Source organism: Hemicordylus capensis, chromosome 1 (genome assembly GCF_027244095.1).
Source record: "Hemicordylus capensis ecotype Gifberg chromosome 1, rHemCap1.1.pri, whole genome shotgun sequence".
NCBI classification, from domain to species: Eukaryota; Metazoa; Chordata; class Lepidosauria; order Squamata; family Cordylidae; genus Hemicordylus; species Hemicordylus capensis.
The window spans coordinates 375,360,448-375,385,524 of NC_069657.1; the positions used below are offsets into that span (position 1 = coordinate 375,360,448).

Consider the following 25,077-nt stretch of genomic DNA (forward strand, 5'->3'; position numbering starts at 1 on the left):
CTGAAATTGGGGTGGTAGCCTCCACCCATTAGGCACTACCACCCCACCCCACTATTTTGGGGCAGATCCACTTTCTGCCCCCAAACTGCCCCAAAGTCACTAAAACTTCAAAAATTCTCAAAAAAATCACCCTTTTGTCCAAACCCCCTGAAATTGGGGTGGTAGCCTCCACCCATTAGGCACTACCATCACACCCCACTATTCTGCCCCAGCCCCCACTTTCTGCCCCAATATGCCCCAAAGACATGAAATTTTCAGAAATTTACCAAAAATCAGCCCTTTGCCCAACCCCCCTGAAATTGGGGTGGTAGCCTGCACCCATTAGGCACTACCACCCCACCCCACTCCTTTTGCCCAGATCCCATGCTATGCCCCCGAACTGCCCCAAAGTCACTAAAACTTTAAAAAATCGCCAAAAATCAGAGGAAGGTCCAATCGACTTTAAATTTGGGTTGCAGGTAGAACACAAGGTCCCCTTTCAAACCAGCTATTTTTTGAGATCCGAACCTGTTCGGTTCGGATCCGAACCGGTTCGGATCCGAACCGAACTGGGGGGTGGTTCGGCAAAACCAAAACCGAACCACCCTGGTCCGGTTCGGACCCGGTTCGGATCCGAACCGAACCGGGAGAACCGGTTTTATGCACATCCCTACTCTACCTATGGAATGCCCTTCCCAGGAAGACCACGTTGGTCCTCGCCTTCTCTGCTTTTAAGAAGAAGTGTAAAACTATTTGCTTTTTAACATAATGCTGAATTGATTTTATGCAAATTGTATTAATTGTTGTTTATCTATTTTATTGTTTTTATATTTTATTTTGTATTTTTAATATGTTTATTTTCTTGTAAGCCTCTTAAAGATAACTGTGAAAAGCAGGTTACATGGAGTACCCAGGGAAATACCCTATATCATGCTGTAGCATCATTTTGCAGTGCATTGTTGGTTTTTTTGTTGGGTTTTTAAAAAAAGACACCCTGCCCTGACCATCATGAAGATGTGCAATGCTTGTGCTAGTTTCTGGTTTCCACTGGTGGCATGCTATGGTTGAGACTAGGTGGGTTAATCAGGTGAAGCAGATTCATGGAAGGCACTATATTGGAGGTGCAAGTTAGGATCTAAAGACCGTTACAGCCCTGTGGTTTTATGATGCTGTGATTCTGATGTAGTTTTATGTGGATATTACTTAAATTTCCAATCTGAAACCCAGTTACAAAATTCCAAGAGGAGAGAAATGTCCCCGCCATTTGCAGAACAAGCAAATGGACTCTACATTAAGAACATAAGAACAGCCCTGCCAGATCAGGCTCAAGGCCTATCTAGTCCAGCATCCTGTTTCACACAGTGGCCCACCAGTTCTCCCTCTAAGGCATGTACGTGTGTGCACACTCACATTTTTTAATGTCCACTTAGTTAATTTTAGACCCCGCTCAGGTGGAATCAGGAAGGCGCCACTCTAAATGCACATGTGCACACAGTGTCTTGATACTGCTGCTCAGAACAAAACTCATTCTGCAGACAGATGAAAAAAATTAGAGAGAAGACCAGTGGCCCACCAGATGGCACTGGGAGCCTATAGGCAGGAGTTGAGGGCATGCCCTCTCTCCTGCTGTTATTCCCCTGCAACTGGTATTCAGAGGCATCCTGTCTCTGATGCTAGAGGTGGCCTATAGCCCTAGTAGCTGATGATAGACTTTTCCTCCATGAAGTTATCGAAACCCCTCTTAAAGCCATCCAGGTTGTTGGCTGTCACCACATCTTGTGGCAGAGAATTCTACAAGTTGATTATGAGTTGTGTGAAAAAGTACTTCTGTTTACATTACTTAAAGATACCCTTTTCAATTATATTCTGAATTATAATTCACACTAGCTCTAATATGTTATTACCTATTTCTCTCTAGATGTTTCGAGATGTGTGGCAGAGAGAAAGTACACTCAGGAACAAGCGCGCAAGGAGTTCCAGCAAGTGTTTATTCCAGAATGCAATGACGATGGCACGTACAGCCAGGTTGACTGAAAACTCTTGACTCTTTTTTTTTTTTTTTTGCGCATGTCTATTAGTTCAGACTGGGTCTGTTGTGTCTGGTTACCATGTTCATTTCCCTTACCTGATTCAGAATCACTGTGCTTAGGTTCTAATACTACATTTCAGTAGTTCTAGTTTAAAGCAATTAAAATGAATCTATGTTGCTGCATAAAATGAGAAATGACAATATGAATTCCTGTTTCGGAACTATCGAGATATGCTATGTATTTGTATTTGATCATCCTCAACAATATTACAAGGGCATAGTGCACCCATCTCGAGCAATTTTCTGGCTCCTTCCTGTTCTTTACATGTGTTTTTATTTTAAATCATAGGTAGTAAAATATTGAGGTCGTGCACGTGACCTTGTTGGGGAGGGTGGGCAAGGAGGTAGGCTCTTCCCTGCCTCCCCACATACTATCGCCCTTCCCTTACAGCTCTGCTGCACACTGCGGCACATGAGATGAGCCATGGCAAGCGGCAAAGTTGGGAACTGGAGGAGGAAATCCTCCGGCATCCTACAATGCACCATGCTTGGAAGGCAGTGCATTGGGAGATTTCCCCACTGCCGGGTGCTCTTGGTGCTCAGCTTTGTTCACGCTTGGGCTTCAGGCAGCCCAAGGGTGCACACAACCAGGGACTGGGGTAGAAGGGTGAACTTCTGCCCTTCTACTCCACTAAAAGTCCTGGTAACCAATTCGGGCTACCCAGTGAGGCAGCGCCAGGATCAGGCCCAATCCCAGTGCTCCACATGAGCAGCCTTACCCGAGTAGAGCTGTGCAAACCTGGGTAGGGCTGCTTATGTGAACAGCCTCATTATGCTGGATTATGTATCTGTATCATCTAGTGTGTAGAACACTTTGTGCACGTGATACACTTATCTATGGATAATTTGTTTTGGTTATTAAGAAGCATATTTGACTGTCCTATAGCACTTTAATGCTTACAGGTATGCTCTAGGGCTATGCACAAAACCAGCTGGCCTGGTTTGGTTGAAGTCCGAACCCGAACTGGACTGGGCCAGTTTGGTTTTGCACCCCTTCGAACCCCCTTGAACCATAGCCTGGGTCATGACTGCGTGGCCTGGATCATGACCTAGCCACACAGAGGCTCATTGGGCATGTGCAGCGGCCTCCAAAATGGCCACTGCCACGGGGATGAGGTCCGGAACGGGCTGAAGACTGCCGGAACCAGGTGATTTGCCATATAATGGAGGCTGGCAGGAGGAGGGGGGACCTCCATAGACACCCCCCCTTGGCCTGTGCGATGCTCCTCAGAGGGAGTGAGTTAATTTTTTTTAAAAAAATCTCCCCCCCCCCCAAAAAAATCAGGAACTGTGAACCCCCAACTGGGGGTTGGTTCGATATCGAACCATTGGGCTGAACTGGTTCGATGTCGAACCTGTCTGACTTCAAATCTGTTTGCACATCCCTAGTATGCACAGTCATTGTTTTATAAATTCCAACACCACACTCCTTTTCATAGATCGCTTGACCTAGCTCACTTTAAAGATTCTGCATATGAAGGGGTGCAAGTGAGGTTCACTCCTGTGCCCAGCGTAGGTATAATTTATACTCCAAAGACATTTGTGAGTTGACAATATATGTATCTTAGGCTGTTTATATGTACATCAGCTGTAAACCTAATCCTCCAAAAAGAGAAGGATTATTCAAGCAGAAAGATTTGAAAGGGGATTATCTGGGAGACTAGCTCACAGCAGGAAGGACTGTCTTCAATTTAGTTATGAATAGGTTTCAAATATGTAGCAACTGATGAAAATTCACCATAAGATACTGATCTGTCAGGGGCTGGGATTCTAGATTTCAGGAACACATATAACATAGGATGAGGCACAAAATGTTCATCATTATGAAAAGAGGTTGGATGCAAAGGGAAGTCCTGTATATTGCAGGGACTACTGGAGGATGATGTTACGTGTGTTACAAAACGTGTGGCATCCCCTCATTGGGTCCCTGTCAGTGGAGGCGGTCTCGTCCATGATTGGCAGCAGCCGTAGTGGGCAGGTTTTGATTTTGCCATCTCTGTAACTAGTGGTGGTACTCAAATGGTGAATTTATGAGTTCCACCACCGCTACCACCATCCTCAACTGATTGAGACTGCTGAGATTCACAAGCTCAGATTCACAAATTCAACTTCCAGAAATGTTCTTGCTTTGCTATAAGCTAAGGGTTATAAGCAAAGGAAACCATCACCAGGGTTCCTGCCATCACAACTGCTCCATTCACATCTCTTCCCAGTCAACTGGTAGTGGAAGAGAGTTCTTGTTGGAGACCCCTCAGCAAGCTCTCCATTCTTCCCTCTGTTCCTTGTAGTTTGAATGTTGCAGTGGCAGTTTCTTATGCACCAGAGTGGGAAAGGTTTTTAAGGGCAGCTGAGTATGAATGTCAGCTATCCTGGAAGTAGAGTTGTCAACATTCCACTGCTTGAATATGGGACATAAGGGGTGGGGGTGGGGGCAAGGCCATTTGGGGGTGGGGTCATCCCAGTGGTAATCAGAAGTCTGAGTAGCAGTGCATTTGTAAAAACAACAAAATAGCACAAGCCCCATGATTTAACAAAACTTGTTCACACAGACCATCCCACTTAGACAAGTATCAGGTGAAAAATTAAGAGAATCCCCAGGTTATTGATTTATTGATTTGATTTGATTTGATTTGATTTATATACCGCCCTTCCAAAATGGCTCAGGGCAGTTTACACACAAACACACACACTACATCTTGCCATGGCCATCACCCATCTCTCTTTGATTGACAAATACACTTTATACATCTCAACATGCCAAGTATTCACAAGAGAAACATCCTTTATTCCTGCAGAGCCTGGAAAGGCCACTCTTTCTTTTCTTGTTGATCCAGGGAAAGGACTTGCTCAGCTCTCCACAGACCCCAGGGAGGGCCAGGCGTATTAGCAGGAGTCTGTGGGTCTATTTAGTATATTTGATAAGTAAAGGATTAGCCACTTGCAAGATGTAAATAAACCCAGGCAATTGCTCCTGCAAGTTTGCAGAGCAATTGGGATTTCTTTTGTGAACTTTTTTGTTTCTCTTACATTATAATATGGACTTCACCCAGACTTCAAAGGGCTCAGTGCAAATGCATTGAGCCTGGAGAGCCCCAGGCTCTGCCAAATAACACGTACAGCGTCCTGTACAGGATGAGATTTTTGCCTCCGATACCGGACTTCCCTATAATATGGGACTGTTGGAAACACTACCTGGAAACTACATGTCCTTGGGCTTCTTATGCCTGGTATGTAAGGATGACCAGAGAAAGACAGGAAGCCTAGCTGAAAGATCCCCTGTCACTACTACTGCCTTGAAAGTGAGAAGGGAAACGGGTGGCAGGGCCAAGTTCAGCCATGGGGCCATGGGGGGTTTATGGGAAGTTGACGCAGGCAATTGAACTCCCTCATGCTCCCAAAGATGTCATCAGGAGTATGATGGAACGCCATAGTTCAGAACTGGGCATGGGAAATCAGAGCTTCTGTGTCCCCCACCCCAACCAAACATAATTTGGTTAACAAGCTCATTTCGAAACGGAGCTGAGGAGAGTTTGCCCATAACTGACTGTAATACTGTCCCAGGGCTCTTTCTAGCTTTTGTGGAGCCTAGGGCAAAAAGAGTTTGCAGAGCCCCTGCTAATGAATCAATACTGTTTTGGCTCTATGAGAGCTAGAAGAGTCTCTGTTGCTGTGCAACCGTGTGGGGCCCCTGGATGACTGCCTCTCTCCTAGTCCCCACTTCAGACAACCCTGAGCTGTCCCAAAACGCAGTATTTCATTTTCCTATATGCCTTAGTGATGGCCATTTAGCTGGGAAAAGGGATGGGAGTAATGGAAGGAAGTCAACTCTCTCACTCTTGATAAGATTCCATAGTGCTTATTGGGTAATTCCAAAACCTGGGATGAAGGTCAGAATTTGCTCCCTCATAACTCTGTTCCAATTAACTTTGTCCTAAAGCACTAAAAAGCCACTGAGATAGTTTCTTAGTGTAATACTATATTGGGACAAAACTCTGGGAGCTAACTCTGTCAATATATGTGCGGACAGGATAGAGGAACATAATCTTATAGTTGATGCTGCCATTTGATAAAAGTATTCATTATGTTTCAAGAAAATCTGAGATGCTAAAATATGCCTTCTTGGTCTTGGTCTTGTTTTCTGACAGATTCAGTGCCACAGTTACACAGGCTACTGTTGGTGTGTCACTCCTAATGGTCGTCCAATCAGTGGTACAGCTGTATCACATAAAACTCCACGTTGTCCAGGTAAAACATACATTTTGACTGCAGACCCTATGCAGTTTTGTTCTTGAAACCTGCTACGTACAAATTATTTCACATAGATATGAAGAACCCACACAGAGTGCCATTAAAAACAAAACAAAACACTTTGCTAAATAACATCTATTTAGCTTTTCAGGAAAGACACTCCTGACCCAGGCCCTCAAATCTCTCCTGATATTAGTTATCAAGCCTCAGATTATATTTATCCTGCCTTGAATTGTGCATGGTTTTCCATCACTTGAGCTGTAGACTTTCAATTTGGATGAACTTCAAGTCCCAGACAAATAACCAACAGTATTTTAAAAAATAATTCCAATTTCCTTTTGACATTCTTTAAAAGATTGTGATTTTATACATCTTCATTACTAAACTCAGATGACTCTGACACACAGATTGCAGTATCTGTGCCTAGTTACTCTTGCATAAATTCTCATTTGGTCAATGGAATACATTCACACATGTCTAACATGTCTATTAGACATTTAAACAATGTCTATCATTTAAAAGAAGACCTATGGGGGGGGGGATTAGTGATATGCGGCCAGTAGTTGCAGATTTTCAGCTAAAGGTTAATTCCATAAAGCTGGATATTATAATTTATTGTGAGCTGTTTTGTACATTTTTAATTTTTAGACTTTCTAATTGTAATACTTTTGGGTTTACTGGAATTTCAGTATGTGTAAAAAAGTGGTAAGGAAAAGAGAGAGAGAAGCTGCGACATTGGTATAACAATTGTCTACATTTCTGCTTCCTGCAAAGTATAGAGTGAAGACACATAACATTCCATGCAATAAGAGATCATTGCATCAGCACTGTTCCCTTGGTCACCCAGACAGAACCAGTGGAAGAGGTTTCACAGGTCAATGTTCCTAATTTAGTGCTGCAATTCTGAAGCAGAAGTACAAAAATATATGCCCTCAGTCACAGAGTTGACATATCCAGATAAGATGCTTCCAGAGCACTGGATGAGCACACCCTTAAATTTGTTAAACTTCATTGTACAAATCACAGAGGTCATTTACACAGTCAAAAACCGTGTTGTACCCAGGTTTGGGAGCTGTGTGTGCTCTCAATTTTTAGTTGTGTGGAAGCAAGATAAGAGGAAAACCTGGGTAGAAGTGATTGTGTGGAAGCAAGGTAGGGGGGAAAGCTACCCAGGTTTTCCTCCTACCTTGCTTCCACACAACCAAAAACTGAGCACACACAGCTCCCAAACCTGGGTAGCAGACAGCTTTTGATTGTGTGAATTACCTCACACTGAGCCCTTTCTCACGAGCAGTGAGAAAGGGCAAGAGGGCTAGTGGGGAGGAAGCCTTAAAAAGCTGACCTCCTTGCAGACAATCTGGTTTTTCCCTTTGGGCGGGCGGATCGCCTGCCCAATTACCAGCTGCTGCTGGTAGCTCCGAGGATCAGAGTGCCGGATGCATCACCTTGCATCCTCCCCGAGCCCCCACAATGCATCATGTAAGTGCGTGGTGCATTATGGGGATCCCCCCTCCCTGAAGCTGAAGCTGACCGGGAGCCCCAAGCTCAGCCAGCCCTGGCTACCAGCAGCCACAGCTGGCAGACAATCATAGAAAAGGGGTTAGGAGAGTGCTTGCTCTCCTGACCTCATTTTGAAGGGTGGCTCTGTCAGAAGTGCTCTTACCCCATGACTTCTGAGCCGAAGTCCAGGGTCTCCACCCTCTGGGACCCACAGGTGATGTGGCCGTGTAAAAAATGTGTTAAAAATACTAAGTGGGGGGAGGGGGGAGCCTCCAAAGGCCTTTAGGTCCAGGCTCCAAAATTACCTAGGTGCACTTCTGGGCTCCATAGGTGTGTTTGCTGCCACGGCACCACCTGGATCGGGCCCGATCCCAGCAGTACACAGACATGCGAAACATGGCTGGGCTTCCTTAGCCTGGTGTTGCACGCACATGTGAATAGCTTAACCGTGTTGTGAGAAGTTTGCCTTACTTGTTTGTATCATGATTCATGATGCCTGAATAAAAACACTTCTTAGGACCATGTCATCTGTCTGACACACATGGTTCCTGTCTTTTGGCATTATGGTTGCACTGTGGAATCTCAAACACAAGGAAGTAGCAATCATGCCACAGACTTATGTGACAAATAAAGCCAGAACTGTATGTCAAGTGAAGCTGCATTTCCAAGCCTCACCTACAACCTTTTCAACCCCCGCCTCTTTTCATCCAGCTGAGGAAAAAAGCTGGGGGTGGGGTAGTTGTTTGTGGGGGGTGAGCTTCAGGGGAAAGATAGCAGGCATGGGAAGGATTTTAACAGTATTGAATTTGAATATGATGAATTTTTACACACTACTTTTCAACAAAAGTTCCCAAAGCAGTTTACACAGCTATAAATAAATAATATAAATGAAAAATAAAATCCCTGCCCCAAAGGGCTCACAATATAAAAAAAGAAACATAAGATAGACACCAGTAACAGCCACTGGAGGGATGCTGTGCTGGGGATGGATTGAACTGCTTTTCCAGTTCAATAAAGCTAAAGTTGCGTCTTCGAGTCGGTGTCGACCCCTGGCACACCCACAGAGCCCTGTGATTGTCTTTGGTAGAATACAGGAGGGGTTTACCATTGCCATCTTCCACGCAGTATGAGATGATGCCTTTCAGCATCTTCCTATATCCCTGCTGCCCGATTTAGGTGTTTCTCATAGTCTAGGAAACAAAGCAGCGGGGATTCGAATTGGCAGCCTCTTGCTTGCTAGGCAAGTCAGTTCAATACTTCAGCAGTATTGCTGAACTGCTTTTTCTGAACATTTATTTATTTATTTATTTACATTTTATATCCCGCTCTTCCTCCAAGGAGCCCAGAGCGGTGTACTACATACTTAGGTTTCTCGTCACAACAACCCTGTGAAGTAGGTTAGGCTGAGAGAGAAGTGACTGGCCCAGAGTCACCCAGCAAGTCTCATGGCTGAATGGGGATTTGAACTTGGGTCTCCCCGGTCCTAGTCTGGCACTCTAACCACTACACCATGCTGGCTCTCACACTGTGTAACATGTGACTAATGGATCTACTAATGCATCTTCACAAGACATAATTTAATATCTGTGAGATATGTGCTTTTTATAGGATCATTCAGTTTTCTTGGTTTCGTTGATTTAAAGGGAAATACTCAGGGCCCTGCCCAGCAGACAAGGGTTGCCAACTTCTGCCTTTGTTTTTAATGCTTTATGTTGCAGAGTCAGGGCAAGGCTCAAAAACCCCTGTGTAAAATCTTCCAGTCTGTCCTAGAGGATAAATAAACTACTCAGTTGTTTTAGATGGTGTTTCTCTATGTTCCAGTCCCTTAGCAGTTGTCATGGCCTTGAATGTCCTCCTAAGCACAGTCTCTAGCTGAACTTCACTCCTTTTATGACAGGCCTTTGGAATACTTGCTGGATTAACTTCGATCTGGCCATTAGGCCACTCAGTCAGCTTCACAGCATTTGTAATGCTGTGTGAACCCAGGTCCCCCCTAGTCCTGTCCAAGTCCAGCTTCTATTCAGTATTGTGCAGGTTGACCAGAATCCTTGATTATTTGTTACTTGACTGTGTGCCATACAGGCTCATGTCAGTATGACATGACTATGGAACAGCATTCATTTAGCATAGCCTCATTTATCCAAATAGTCTGGGAAGCAGGTAAAATATGCAGATAATGAGAGCTTCAGATGCATATGAATGCTGTTCCATAGTCATGTCATACTGACATGAGCCTATATGGAAGGCACATCAGCCACCTAATGGCACAGCAGGGAAATGACTTGAATAGCAAGCCAGAGGATGACGGTTCAAATCCCCACTGGTGAAACACCTATATCGGGCAACAGCGATATAGGAAGATGCTGAAAGGCATAATCTCATACTGCGCAGGACGAGACAATGGTAAACTCCTCCTGTAGAAAAACCACCAAATAAAAACCACAGGACTCCATGGTCACCAGGAGTCGACACCAACTCGATGACACACTTTACTTTTACTATTTTAGCAAAGTTGGTCCAGATTTTTTTTAAAGAGGCTTACCTACCAATGTCAAAAATAATCTCCATGTACTACCTCCACTCTTACTGAATGACTTTAAGCATTATTAAAGTTCACAGATTCTCTCAGGCAACCCCCGCCCTTGATTGTCTACTATTATAAGAGCCTTGGACAACTGGAGAGGTACTGAATAAATCAAATGTGCTCCCCTGACAGGATAAAGATAAATATCCCCATCCCCCACAAACTGTTTGCTGAAGAACTCCAGATGCAACACAGACATTTTTACTGCTCCCCAAGTCAAGATATCAACATTTAGGGAACTAAAAGAAATTCCAGAGCCACTGAGCCCTTGGGAGATGGAATGGAAATTTAGAAACAGGTGTTATATTGTTTTTGGAAACTTTGATGTACACACAATTGTTAGCTAATGTTTCTCCTCAAGTTATGCACAAATATCTTTGTAGTTTCTCTAGCATGTGCTTAGCACCATAGGTGCTATGCGAAGCATGTATGTGATCCACAGTAATGTTTTTTAGGCATAGGCAGAAGAGTCAGTAGGAGGCAGTTCTCGCCCCTCCTTTTTAACATGGTGAAAGAACCTTGCCACAGTAGTCACTGACCCCAACTGTTCTTTTTCTGTCATCAGGTTCTCTAAATGAAAAGCTGCCACAACGAGAAGGCACAGGAAAAACAGGTAAATATCTTACAATTTAATATGCAACATCTTCTCCATTGGCTATGAGCACCTTTCATGTTATTTATTACTATAGACCCCCAATTCATCTTAGGCTTCTTGTTGGGTGTGTAAGCATGAGATTCTGGGCTCGTGTTGCGATGCCTGACACCATTCGTTCCTAGAAAACTATGGAATCTTTGCTTTAAAGGTAACTAGCCGACCCGCACAGAGCATCTGTGCGTTTTGTGGGGGGGCCTGCTGTTCCTCTCCTTGTGCCCCACTCTCTCTTGCCCCCCTTCCCCACCCCCCTGCCCCACTCTCTATTGCCCTCCTCCCCTTCCCTCACTCTCTCTTGCCCCCTCCCTCCTGCCCCACTCTCTCTTGCCCCCCTCCCCCCGCCCTACTCTTTCTTGCCTCCTCCCTCCTGCCCCACTCTCTCTTGCCTGCCTCCCCTTCCCTCCTGCCCCACTCTCTCTTGCCCTCCTCCCCTCCCTCCGGCCCCACTCTCTCTTGCCCCCCTCCCCCCGCCCTACTCTTTCTTGCCTCCTCCCTCCTGCCCCACTCTCTCTTGCCTGCCTCCCCTTCCCTCCTGCCCCACTCTCTCTTGCCCTCCTCCCCTCCCTCCGGCCCCACTCTCTCTTGCCCCCCTCCCCCTTCCTCCGGACCCACTCTCTTTGCCCCCTCCCCCTTCCTCCGGCCCCTCCCCCACTCTCTCTTGCCCCCTCCCCCTCAAACCACAGCCAAGTCCTTCTTACCGGGTCGGTGGCAGTGGGCAAAAAGGTTTCCCTCCCATCCCAACCTCCGATGCCTCCTGCCTCCGGTGGCCAGTCCCGGCCAGGCTTCCGCCTCTTCCATATCTTGGACGGCCCGGCCAGGCCAGCCCGCCGCCTCCGCCTCCCGCTTGGTTGGTAGGCCGCCATCGCCGTCTCTCATACCTGGGATGGCCTGGCCTGGCCAGGCCAGGCCGTCCTGCAGCCTCCGCCTCCCGCTTGCTCAGGCCGCCGCCTCTCATACCTGTCATGGCCTGGCCTGGTCAGGCCAGGCTGTCCCGCCACCTCCCGCCAGGTTGGGGTGCCGCCGCCTCTTCCATACCTGGGACAGCCTGGCCTGGACAGGACAGGCCATCCCGCTACCTCCGCTTCCCAGCAGCCAGCCGAGGCCACCTCTTCTGGCCGTTTTGATTGTGGCCCGCCCCCACCGCCACAATTTTTTTCTGTCCCCTCAACTCTCGCTGGTCCCAGGCACTCTCGCAATGTCTCGCGAGAGTTCTGCTGTCAAATCCAGGACATGCACCGGCTAAGAGAATTAAATATATTTAACAGCTGCTTTTTCATGGATGTATCCCAATACATATTTGGAACAATTGGTATAGTCTTGCCTAATGAAAGATTACAAAATCCCATGTCACATCTGCATAGGCATGATAAGGAATATTTTTCCTTTTGCTTTCCACTTGAAATGGCAGCCTGGAACACTGACCTGCAAGTAAATCTGTTTGTGAGTATTTACCCCAGCCTGTCAATTCATAGTGGTAGACTGCAGAGTTGCATTATCCAGTCTGCTGCTTCAAGCAGGTAACATGATTTACTGTTGCAAAAAAGATCTACCTGCAAATGCAAACTCCATCTGGTCAGTTTACCCAGAAGTAAATCTACTTGTGAGTATTCTAGTGTAAGATAGGGATGTGCACGAACTGGTCCGAAGGCCATACAAGAAGCCTTCGAACTGGTTTGTGCTGGTGGCAGTTCGAAGTCCGACCCCGGCGGGGGGTTCTCCCTTTAAGGGCAGGGGGGTTGCACTTACCCCTCCTGCTGCTTTTCCCCTGCTGGCACTCCATTTTTAAAAAAGGTTTTTGGGGCTACAGCGTTCCCCCCTGCTGCCCCTGCCCCCGCTGTTGCCCAGAAATACCAGAAGTATGGGCTGCGCATGCATTTGTCGCCATGCGCGTACACGTCACATGTTGTGTGCACATGTTGCATGTGTGACATGCACACGCGACATGCACGGGCGCATGTGCAGCCCATACTTCCAGTATTTCCGCCGGTGTCGAACCGTGCCTCCGTGTTTCTGTGCACATCACTAGTGTGAGATTCCAAACAGCAGACTAGAATTCATGCCTGTGAGGAAATCTAGAGTCATCCCTCTCCAATCGTGGTTTTCCCAATCACGGTTTTAAGTATCCGTGACAGGGAAATTGTGGCAGTTCTTGTCAACCATGACCCGAGTATCCACAGTTTGGTGAGATTTTTTGGTAATGGGTTTTGGGGTTTTTTTTTGGCGATTTCTGGGGGTCAGAGGGTGATTTCTGGAGTTTTAAAAATGTATTATACTGGTTGTTGTTTTTTTAAAAACTATTTTTAATTGTATTTTGCAGTCCTTTTGCAACTATGATTCCCATAAACCCCTCTTGGCCATTGATTTCAATGGCTCATCTACCGTGAGTTTTCCAACCACGAGGTTTTCCCGGAACGGAACCCTTGCGGTTGGTGAGGGGTGACTGTACTGTAAATAAGCATCAGGGTGGGATGTTAACCTGCAAGCTGAGCGACATATATTGAAATGCCTTTGGAGAAGCCACTGCCAGTCTGTGTAGACAATATAGAGCTAGATGGACCTATGGTCTGACTCAGTATATGGCAGCTTCCTATGATTTCTTTAAGTAGCCAACCATGGTGCTATTTGCAAGCACTTTGCAAGCATATACAGTAGTCAGAAGCTGCAAACGGCAGTATTGGTATAAAGAAGGGCAAGGAGGAGTAAATTGAAAAGGGGAAAGGAACCAAGAATGCTGCTGCAGAAACACTCTAATTGAGCAAGAACAGCTGCCCCAGAATTTCCAGATGGCATTACCTAACACATGACTGAGAAGCTTCCTGATGTTTTTAGGGGCATCACAAAAGTCATGTAGTGTTGCTCCATATTTTGTAATAAGGCAGCTAATTCACATCCCAGTCCTAAATTCATTATGTGCATTTCAAACATTTCTAATCTCTGTGAACTCTTACTTTGCACTCCTTCAACTCTACTGTTCCTCTGAAATTAGTAGGATTCACTCCCAACCTAAACCCCTGATTTAGTTCTATTTGCATGCAGCTAGTCATGCATAGCAACCTAGTGGCCCCAAGTGGGAATTTACATTCCTTTCCATATTAAAAGCTGCAGTCAGTCCCTTCAGAAGGTTCTGGATGCATATACCTGCGTAGATGTATATCCAAATGTGTGTTTGTATTCATGTCGGCTGCGTGCATGGAAAGCTACAGATCTTATTTTCTGGTTCAGGGTGAATGTGTTTAGGATCAGTGTACTGATCTCCTGTGTTTAGGATCAGTGTACTTGTCTCCTAAAAACTGTTTTCATTTTGAAAATATCAACTTCAGTGGGTGGGGCAAATATAAATTCTGCATTGAGGTTTAGTTGTTATTTTTATATCCCTAATAATTCTTATCCCAGTGTCTTTGCCCATTTTGTGTCTTTTTATAAAGCCAAGACCAAAATATAGGAATCTATGTGGAGATTTCTTCATCCATCCCCATAGTAACTGAAGTAAAATTCTCTTACAGTGAATTATTGTAATGATTTAAACAGATAGTTCACATTCAGGGCCAGACAGTTGCTGCTATTATTAATGATATAACCTTATAATGTGCCTGTGCTAAAATCATTCATATGATTGGACCAGTTTACCTCCCACTGTAGTAGGTAGAATTAACTCCAAGATTAATAGCAATGCATATTCAACTGCATTTAATGCAGTTATCTTTTTTTCACTGAGTGCCCTAAGCTAAGCAAATGTGACAGTTGGAGAAATTATGTAAGTATCCCTGATGGATGGTTCGGTAAGAAGTTTACCAATCCACAGCTATTTTATATTTTACTCCTATGAAAAGAATCAGTAGCTGTTTAAATCAAGCAATGTTGTGTTTGTATGTGTGTGTGTGTGTGTGTGTATACACGCACAACATTGCTTGATTTAAACAAGATTTATTTATATATAAATTTATTGATATATATATATAAACTAACTAACTTGAGGGCAATCTTTCTTCCAGACATTTGCCAGGCAAACATGTAGACTCCAGGTGTCCACGACTTTCTGAAGAAACTCAATACAGATAATAAATTTTGTTTTTTGGCACTTTGTATAGCTAACATGCTCTGTGCCATCTTTAAAGGTTGCCTGGATTTTGAAGCTGAACAACAGTGAATAGGTTTTATCACCTGCCTCCAGCTATGCATAGAGCCTGATATTGATGGAGCGAAACCAGGTGTGAAGCCAAGTGCTTTATAAAGCAAACTCTTGCAGCTGTGCTATTTGCTGCTGAGGCCCACCAGCTGCCAGAACTTATTTACATAAATATGGCAGAATTGCTTTCAAGTTCGATACTTATTATTTATTTGTTTGTTTATTTATTTATTACATTTCTATACTGCCCAAAACTTGCATCTCTGGGCAGTTTACAATTAAAATTTAAAACATCAGATCACTTAACAATTAAAATCATTTAAAACATTAAAAAACACACATTTAAAACCCAGGTTGTTGGGTTTTTTAAGACAAAAAAGACCCCCCCCCTTTTCCTTTTTCTTCTTAGAACCATAGATCTAATTAAAAGCTAGGGTGAATAAATGCATCTTCAGTGACTTTTTAAAAGTTGCCAGAGATGGAGAGGCTCTTATCTCAACAGGGAGCACATTCCAAAGTCTAGGGGCTGCAACTGAGAAGGCCCGTTCCCGAGTAGCCTCCAAGCGTGTTGACAGCACCCGCAGACAAACCTCTCCAGATGACCTTAACAGGTGGTGGGGCTCATGGCGAAGAAGACATTCTCTTAAATAATATATCTTGACTGATATCTAGGAGGTGTCTTGGGATTCTAATTGTTAGTCATAGCCAGCATATATTTTGTACGGTCAGCATGCTCTGTATTGAATGGTTCTGCAGGAATCAGCCTTCTATCTAATACATTTTCCAGGTCTTGCTATGAGACCCCTTGAAAGGCACTCAGATATGAAATGGAACTTCCTTTTTTGTGACAGTTTAATGCTAAGCACAAAGAGTATATTAGGATTCTGTTTGCTGTTATTTGTATTTGATTTGGTGAGGGGGCTTGCCCCCAAACACCTGGAGCACCAATATAACTATTGCTGTTTTAGATAAGCCAGTTATGAAATAGTGATTTATGAGGTTGTATGTATGATGTGAGAGGCCTTGTGGCACCCTTTTGAGAGTCTGATGCAAATTGTAGGGTGTTTGTTTAAAACAATGCAAATTAATTCCTCATCAGGAAGTTTTTTACACTGGGCTTTTGAAGCCCTTTAACTTGCATCTCCTCCAGAGTTGAGGGTGTGTGTTCACATATCTGCCAAATTCACCCAAAAGTCTCTGCAAATTATCGAGCAGCAGTTCACACACGATTCGGCTTTCTCACTGCATGTTAGAGTGCTGCCCAATTTATATCCGGGGTTAAAAAATTCCACTATTTGTGTCGGTTTTTGGGGACTACTTTGAGTTCTCAGTAAAGTCTCCCAATAAACTCGCAGTAAAGCTTGCTGTGTGTAAAAGTCCCAGCACAGCCACCATACTACCCCCCCCCCAAAAAAAACAATAGCTGTCATGTTTCCAGAAAGCTTTGGCTTCTTCTTGTCAGCATCTTGCCTTTTCTCTCTCTTTTTTGCCAGCTGTTCTGTTGCTCTCATTTTGTGCTACTTTCTTTAAAAATATCAGAGAATATCTCCCACTGAAACTGTCATTATAAATACAGATCATTGCAGTATCTTGAAGAGTGTACATTTGTTTTTATACTTAATATAGTTAGTATAGTCATCACAATAGACTATTGGAGTAGAATTTAGAGGCAGCTCTTTCCTTTAGAGGTTACTTGAGGTATCAACAATATGATATGTTTCCGGGCAAAATACAGAGTGCTGGGAATTACCTTTAAAGTCCTAAACTGCTTAGGACCAAGTTACCTGCAAGAGCACCTTCTTCATTATGATCCTCACCTCACTTTAAGGTCATCTGGAGGCTTTATACACAGGACTTCTGTCCCAAATCTCCTTCGGGAAAGAGTGTGTGCGTTCACACACCAGCCAAATTTACCCTGAGGTCCCTTCAAGATCCTTGGACACACTCCACACACGTCGGGCTTTGTCTTGTGAATTCTAGCTTATCTCAAGGTATTTCCGGAGTTTTAAAATGCTGGTTTTAAGCTACTTTTTCTGAAAACTCTGGTGTAAATAGGGAGAGGCACTGACATAGAATCATTAGCATGATAAGGATACCCTTTTTACAAATGCAGATGTAGCTCTTCAGTACTCTCTCCCTCCCCCCCACAATTGGCTAGAAGGAAAAACATGAAGGAAAACATGTGAACTTGCATCAAAACAAAACCCGAGAGCAGCTGGGAGGGGCTGCTTTCCTCAATGCCGTGAGTGTACTTTGAAGTGGCTTTGCTCAACATTTACCCTGCAGCATGAAGCCATGTGTGAATAACTCCCAGGAGAGGTCCATCCCTGGCTGCTTCCAGCTTGTCTGGTGGCAACTTGGGACCAGGACTTCTCTGTAGCTGCTCCTGGGCTCTGGAAAGTGCTCCCTATGGATATTAGAGGCTTGAAAGTTTTAGCAGCCTTGAAAGGAGCCCTAAAAACATATCTTTTTAGCCTGGCCTTCAGTGAGTACTGAAATGATTTTAAACTGGTTTTAATTTTGTTTTAATGAGTTATTTGTTTTTTATAAAAACCTTTTTTTATATTTGTGAACCGCCTAAAGCCACCTGGGTGATGTGGTATAATAAAAATTTAATTAATAATAAATAAATAAAATAAAATAGCTGGCCTTACACACACGGCCAGTAATATTTCTGTGGCATCTTTAAATGTACCTTGGCATCAGCCTCCGCAGACAAATTCAGCCCAGTTGCTGTGTAGAGTGCCATTAAAGGCTAGAGCCTTTGGAGTCAGGTAGGGATGTGTGGAACCAGTCCGGCGGTCCATGGCCCAACAGTTCGGTCCGGGGGTTTGTGGGTTCGTGATCAAACCGAACCACCCCCCTGGTTCCATCAGACTGGAACCGGACCGCCAGATCCGGTCCGGCAGGTCCGCGGATTTTTTTTTTTAATTGAAACGTAAAAGAAGTACCTGTAGCCCCTTTGGGGGACTTGCTGTAGCCGCGGTGGGGTGTGTGTGTCCTCCCGGGTTCCCTCTCCCTCTGCTGGCCTTCCTCATCACTGCCGTGGCCACTCGCTTGTACGGAGGCCCAAAAGGGCCAGAAAGGCTTTGCTTACCCAGCCGCGGCAGTGTCATGGCTCAGACCTCTGACTCAGAAGAGTCAGAGGAGGAACGGGAGGACTCGGTTGGGAGTGCAGGCTCAGAGGCACAGCAACAGGATTTGGCAGGGAGAACAGACTCTGGAGCTGAGGAATCGGGACAACTGCTAGACATGAGAGCTGAGGAGGCTGATCAGGAGGAGGCGGGGATTTCACCTGTCTTGAGAAGACGTCTCAAGAGAAAGGCTCAGTTGGAGACACGCAGGCGCAGGATATCACAGGAGAGGAAGTAGAAGTGCTGACTCATACAAAGAAGTAGGAAGGGGAGTTCTTTCCCAGTCACCACTGCCATGTCTTTTAAAGGGGAAAGTAGCACTTTGCAGATGTGTACACAACTGATGCAGTATATATTTTCTATTTTGATATCTGCACTCAGGCACAAAATGTAGCATGAAAAGAGCAATTACCCAGAGAGATACTAGCTGACATCCAGGCTAAATTATTCCTGAGTTGGGATGTGCATGAATTTGGACCAGTCCACAGTCTGGTGAACTGGTTCATTTGCTTCACCTGAACTGCAGACCAGTCTGGCAGTTCAAAGCACCACCAGGGATGGGGCGAGTGGCACCTTTAAAGGTAAAGCCGCAGGTCCTTACCAGCATGACTGCCACTCCAGGCAGTTTCCTGCTGCAGCAGCGCTTCTCCTAGCAGCCCGTACGTGGCCATGGCGGTGTGGCTCCATCACTAACCTGGCCTCCACCCCTGTTCCTGAGTAGTCCTACTGAAATTAAGTACCCCTTTTGAGTAACTCCTGAGTAGTATGATTCCTCAAAGTGTCTTAATTTTGAAAATACATTGTTGCAATATTTTCTCCCTGTTTGTCTTACTTGCAATGGACTTCCTTGAATCAACATATTTTGTAGTACTTAATCTCTTTATTTTTTGCTACCTCTTTTCTTATAGCATAGATTGGGTGTGAGAAATATGCAACTTACTGAAGGAAGGGGATAAATCAATTTTTCCCCTAGAGAACTTATGCATATAAACAGCCAGAAAATCAAATGCCTTTTGATGTGCTGCCCAACACACTGACTCTGTTTTGTTTAAGGCGTTTGTAGATTCAGTTGCCAACTGTATATGGGCCATTTCTTTCCATCTGTATTGCACTCTGAACAGGGAAAATGGTTTGTCTGAACTGCTTGTTATGAGCACAAAACAGCAAGTAGGTGCAAGAGTGTGCACTTTCCTGATGTGAGATGCTTGTGATTTACCACAATGCATTTCAGGCTCCTGACTAACAATTTAAGGAATCCATTTGAAATATGCATTGTGCAGCATGGGCGGAAAAGCATAACGCTGTTGAGCAATGTGCCCAGTGGTCACATGATTGGGCCCCAAGCTTTGCACTTCAGTTTTCCCAGAGTTATTTAATGAGTGGAGTTCTGTCATAAGAACATAAGAACAGCCTGCTGGATTGGGCCCAAGTCCCATCTAGTCCACCATCCTGTTTCACACAGTGGCCCACCAGATGCCACTGGAAGCCACAGGCAGGAGTTGAGGGCATGCCCTCTTTCCTGCTGTTACTCCCCTGCAACTGGTACTCAGAGGCATCCTGCCTTTGAGGCTGGAGGTGTATGCACAGAATCTGTATGTACAGATTTTTTTTCTTGCACATGAAAGGAACCTTTCAATAAGGTTTCTAATTTAATTAGTGTGAACAGAGCATTAAGCTGATATAGTTGTGTTTACTGTATGTGGCGTATATTTTGCTTACTAATTAACTGGCTGGAGCTATGTGCAAGTTATTAGTCTCAGTCATGTATATTCACTTATTTAGCTTACTCTCATAATTGTAGTCTCCTTGCAAATCTTTTCCATTCTGAATTCAGATGATGCCTCAGCTCCTGCATTGGAGACTCAGCCCCAAGGTGATGAAGAAGGTGAGCATTTCTAGAAATGGGATGGGAAGGTCACGGAAACAAATATTACAGGGGCTATTTTTTTTACCCCATAACCTTAAAGAAAATACACCTGCTGGAATGTTACGTTCTTGTTAAATACCATCCTTGTTTTTTCAGAACAGAATAGCTTGTTAGTGCTTTTACATGTTTTGATTGGATGAAAGGAACTTCCAGGAACAGAACAGCAAAAGCCAGAGAAGAAGGTTGGGTGGTATATAAATGTGATGAATGAATAAATAAATAAAAGAGTCTTGTAGGACTCCTAACAGAAGATAACCCAGTTATTGAAGCATAAGCTTTTGTGGACTGGGCTCTAGTCCACAAAAACTTATGCTACAATACATGTGTCAGTCTTCAGGTGCCACAATACTCTTTATTGTTAGCAATGCAACAGATTATCTTGGTTACCCCTCTGAATATCTAGGATCAGAGTTCAGCTGACTGAGGTCACAGACAAGCAAGAACTTTGGGTGGGTATCTAGGTATGATGTTTTTAAAGTGGGTCTTTAGACTAAAGTGTATGAAGGTTGACACAAAAAATCTGAAATGTATTTGTAACATGAAAAAATAATAACCATGATGTTTCAGAAATGCAGGTTAGAGCTATCACACACCAAGATTCTTTTGGGAGGGAAGAAACAGCCCTGATTCATGGGCAGCGGGAGCAGGGGATGTGGGAAATAATAATGTGTTTTATAGTCAAGGTTTAGTTTTCTCTTCCATCCAGTTTTGATCTCTAAAAACAAACTTCCAAAATCTCATATATATATATATATATATATATATATATATATATATATATATATATATATATATAAATCTTTGAAAAATTAGAGAGTCTTAGTCTTATTTCTTCTCACATACAATGTGGAATCTTTTCATTTCTTAGAGCCTTCTACGTTATTGTCACCATTGCTTATCCCCGCTGTTGGTAGCCTAGTGTTTCAACCATGTCTAATCAGTGGGCTGTGAACCAGTATTTTGGAACCACTAATACTTTTGATTCTTTAAATAAGTCTCTTGGTGCAATTTTGAGCCAACTGATGCAACTAATTCAGCTAGAGCTTTGCTGAATTACTTACACTGGGTTTTCAGCACATTACTGAAATTTGCAACAGGAAATTTGGGTGTAGATTTTAGAGCCACAATTTGCCTTTTTGGAAATGGAAGTTTATTTCAGGTTTGGTTTCTATTTGAAACATACTGAGGCTGTTCACACAATCTGAGCCTTCGGATTGAGCCTTCGGCAACCCTCCCTGGGTAGGGCTACTCATGTTAAGTACCAGAATCTAGGCCAAACCTGGTGCTAGGCCAGGTAGCCAGGATTTTTACCCAGCCTTTACCTGTGCACCCTTTTACCTAAGTGTACCCTTTTACAAAAGTCTGTCAGGCAGCCTGAGCTGACACAAAGCCGGGTGCCTAGAGAGCTCAACTTGAGGGAAAATCCCTCAATGCACTGTGCTCTTCGTGTGGTGCATTTAGGGATAGAGCACATTTTCCTGGCCTTCAGATGGCTACATGGCTCCCAGGAGAACCCAAGCCACATGGCCAGGAGACGGCCAGACAACAAGAAGATTATCTGGGGGGAAGGTAAGCTCGATCTTGCCTTCCCCTTGCACCCTCCGCACTGGGCTGCAATGGTTGTGAGAACAACCTTGTACTTTATCTAGACTAAAATATTGCTACACCTCATTCCCTATCTATGTTCCTTTGTAAGAAATCAGTTTTGCTATGTTTCTTAGCCTACCAATAAACATACTCTGTTGTCGATTATTATTTCAATTGTCTAATTTTCTTGCCATTCATTTTCTAGATATAGCTTCTCGTTACCCGACTTTATGGACTGAGCAAGTAAAGAGCAGACAGAATAAGACCAATAAAAATTCTGGTAAGATCATAGTGCATAATTTCTTTGAAGCCATTAATACATTTAGAATAAACAGTAGACTCGTGAGTGAAAGGCAGTAGATTACCCACCACTTATGAATATATAACATGAACCCCAAAGGTGTGATGAAAACAGTGATTTTACTGTTATGGCTTTTGTTGTCTAAAATCTCACTAGCTTGGAATTCATTGTTGAATGAAATCAAATTATTTTTGTTGTTTCTTCTTTAATACTTTGTGATAAGTATTAAACATTAGTTAGTGCCCGCACCTGTCTTGGGAGCTCCTAGCCAGTTAACCACCACACACCAGCACATTGAGACTCCACCAACTCCTTGCCTTCACTGCTGCCTCATGTCTTCCGTGGTAAGGGTGGGAGGGCTGCTCTCCCCCTGGTCACTTCTGAGCCACTGCAACTTTTTTCTACCCTTTTAAATCTGTCACACTACCTCACCATGATAAATAAGGAAAATTGCATGAATATGTGGTGATTCTCAAATGTTTTTCTTTTGCATAGAGCTGGTCTTACCCTAATAGAAAATTTCAGAAGGCACTCTTGGTGCTGAGTGCCAAGTGAAGGCGCTACACTTACACACACGCACACACACACACACACACACACACACACACACATTCTAGAATACCCTCTAAGGCTGTTCTTTTGTCCACCTCTGATGGCACAGATATCCAGAAAGCTAATACAAATGAATATTTGGATACCAGCTAATTGGTTATTGAAAATTTAGATTGTTATTTCTTTGTCTGATATGTGAAAGAACACAACATTCTTGAAAAAGTAAAACAGAGCAGCGCCCAGAAATACTTCATTTTAAGTGGTATTTATTTCATCTTTATTACACTGGAGACCAGTTAGGGCCTAAGCGAAGGAGTTATTGTGTTTGGAACCAACTTCAGTTATTCAAGAAACTTATGTGTAGAAATATGAGAGACCACAATGCAAACAAAATAACAACCAATTCATCTACCCGAGCATAGCATTTCGTGGACTGTGAAATCCAGCATATCAGTCCAAACATACACACTGCTGTACAAGAAGGAGCAGTTTATAGGACCAGGTGAGAAAGTGCCTGGCTGGGGGCATAATTGATGGTCTTGTTCCAGCATAGAGTCTGTTTCAGCCCTGTTGTTGACAGAGCAGTGAATGTTGCTGCTACTGTACTAGTTCTTCTCCGATGTCTCTTTTGTGCTAAGGGGTACACAGTGCTGGGCATGGGACAATGTTGAGGGGGCATCAGCAATAACCCTGCTATCTGGCAACTTGAAAGCTGCTCTGTCAGCCCAAGAACAGTCAGTCTCTCTGTTGTCCCAGATCTGTAGCAAGGTAAGATGGAGACAAGCCTCCCTTCCCTCCAGTGGTTCTTCTTATTGTAATCTCTTTTCTTATCCCATTCAAGTCAAAGGAGTAAATGTACTCTATGATCTTCTGCCAAATAAGGGGAAAGCATGCTAATGATACCAGCTCTACTGATAATAGGCAGGTAGTTGATGTCCTGAACCAGTGTGTGGAGGCTGTTCTGGGTTGTATGAGGGCAAACAAACTGAAACTTAATCCAGATAAGATGGAGGTGCTTTGGGTAATCTGTGTCGTGAGGCAAATCCGGTAGGTATGTGCATGGAACCAGGTGGGCCCCATTCGAAGGCAGCTGTGTGTGTCTGCCTTTAAGGGCAGGGGAGGGTGCACTTACCCCTCCCTCCGTTCTTCCCCACCCGTGCTCACTTTTCTCAAAGTCCATCAGGGCGGCAGCATACCTCCCTGCTGCCCCGTTGCCTCCTTTACAGGAAGTAACCGAGAGTACTCAACATGCCTGTGTGCGTTGGTGTGTGTGTGCATGTCGCGCACATCACCAACACATGACGTGTCATGTCACACACAGACATGTTGATTAATTCCTGTTACTTCCAATAAAGTGGGCAACGGGGTGGCAGGGAGGTACGCTGCCGCCCTGATGGACTTTGAGAAAACCGAGCGCCAGCAGGGGAAGACAGAGGGAGGGGTAAGTGCATCCTCCCCCACCCTTAAAGGCAGACCCCCCCCCACACACACACCTTCGAACCGGCCAGTTTTCGAACCTGTTCAGTGGCCCATAAAAGGGCCTCTAAACAGGTTTGTGCACATCAAAATCCGGTGTAAGGCACACTCCTTATGAAAGACCAAGTTTGTAGCTTGGGGGTTCTTCTGGACCTGATACTGTCCCTGCAGGCCCAGATGGTGGCAGTGTCCAGGATTGCCTTTTACCAGCTTTGGTTGGTACACTAGCTGTGACCTGGAGAAACTAAATCTGACCTTTGTTCTCCCTGCACTGGTGACATCCAGAATGAATTACTGCAGTGCACTCTACGTGGGACTGCCTCTGAAGACCATTTGGAATCTTCAGCTGGTTCACGATACTGCCTCAAGGATGCTTTTGGCACTAGTCACTACACAAGTGCTCTCCTGATCCTATGGCAGTGTCACTGGCTGCCCATTTGCTTCCAGACTAGATTCCAGGCTTCAAAGCCCTATGCAGCTTGGGACTCAGGTACTCGTCAGTCTACATTTGCCCATATGAATCTGACAGAGCCCTCTGATCTTCATCACAGGCCCTACTGTCAGCCCCACCCTGACACAGATTTGGTTGATGGGCACTAGGACAGGACCTTCTCAGTTATGCCCCCCTCCCCCACCATCTTTGGAATGCCCCTCCAAAAGTGTCTTGTCAATCTGCCTCCTTGATGAGTTTCAAAAGAATCTGAAAACTCATTTTTAGCGAATGAATAAATACAATAAATAAATTTTTAGAGAAGCATTTTAAAATTGGGTTTAAGTGCGTTTCCAGCTTTAATCAGTTTTAGTCCTGTCTGTCAATTTATCTTGCTCCCTGTTTGTTTTATTATCATTTGTTTTGTTATTGTATTTTTATTGTAAGCCACCCGAGTAGCAGCGCACTGCTAACGGACATAATAGGAATATT

At 44.3% G+C, this 25,077-nt stretch overlaps 1 protein-coding gene across 2 annotated transcripts in view; it reads left to right on the forward strand.

The window, feature by feature from the left end:
* Positions 1-25,077, forward strand: part of SMOC2 (SPARC related modular calcium binding 2) — a 204,323-nt gene that overhangs the window by 90,416 nt on the left and 88,830 nt on the right. For both annotated transcript variants that reach the window (XM_053297160.1, XM_053297169.1), the window contains exons 3-7: positions 1,898-2,004; positions 6,214-6,313; positions 10,966-11,013; positions 20,147-20,197; positions 22,032-22,106. In XM_053297160.1, the coding sequence (XP_053153135.1) occupies positions 1,898-2,004; positions 6,214-6,313; positions 10,966-11,013; positions 20,147-20,197; positions 22,032-22,106 (381 nt within the window). The remainder of the gene's footprint in view (positions 1-1,897; positions 2,005-6,213; positions 6,314-10,965; positions 11,014-20,146; positions 20,198-22,031; positions 22,107-25,077) is intronic.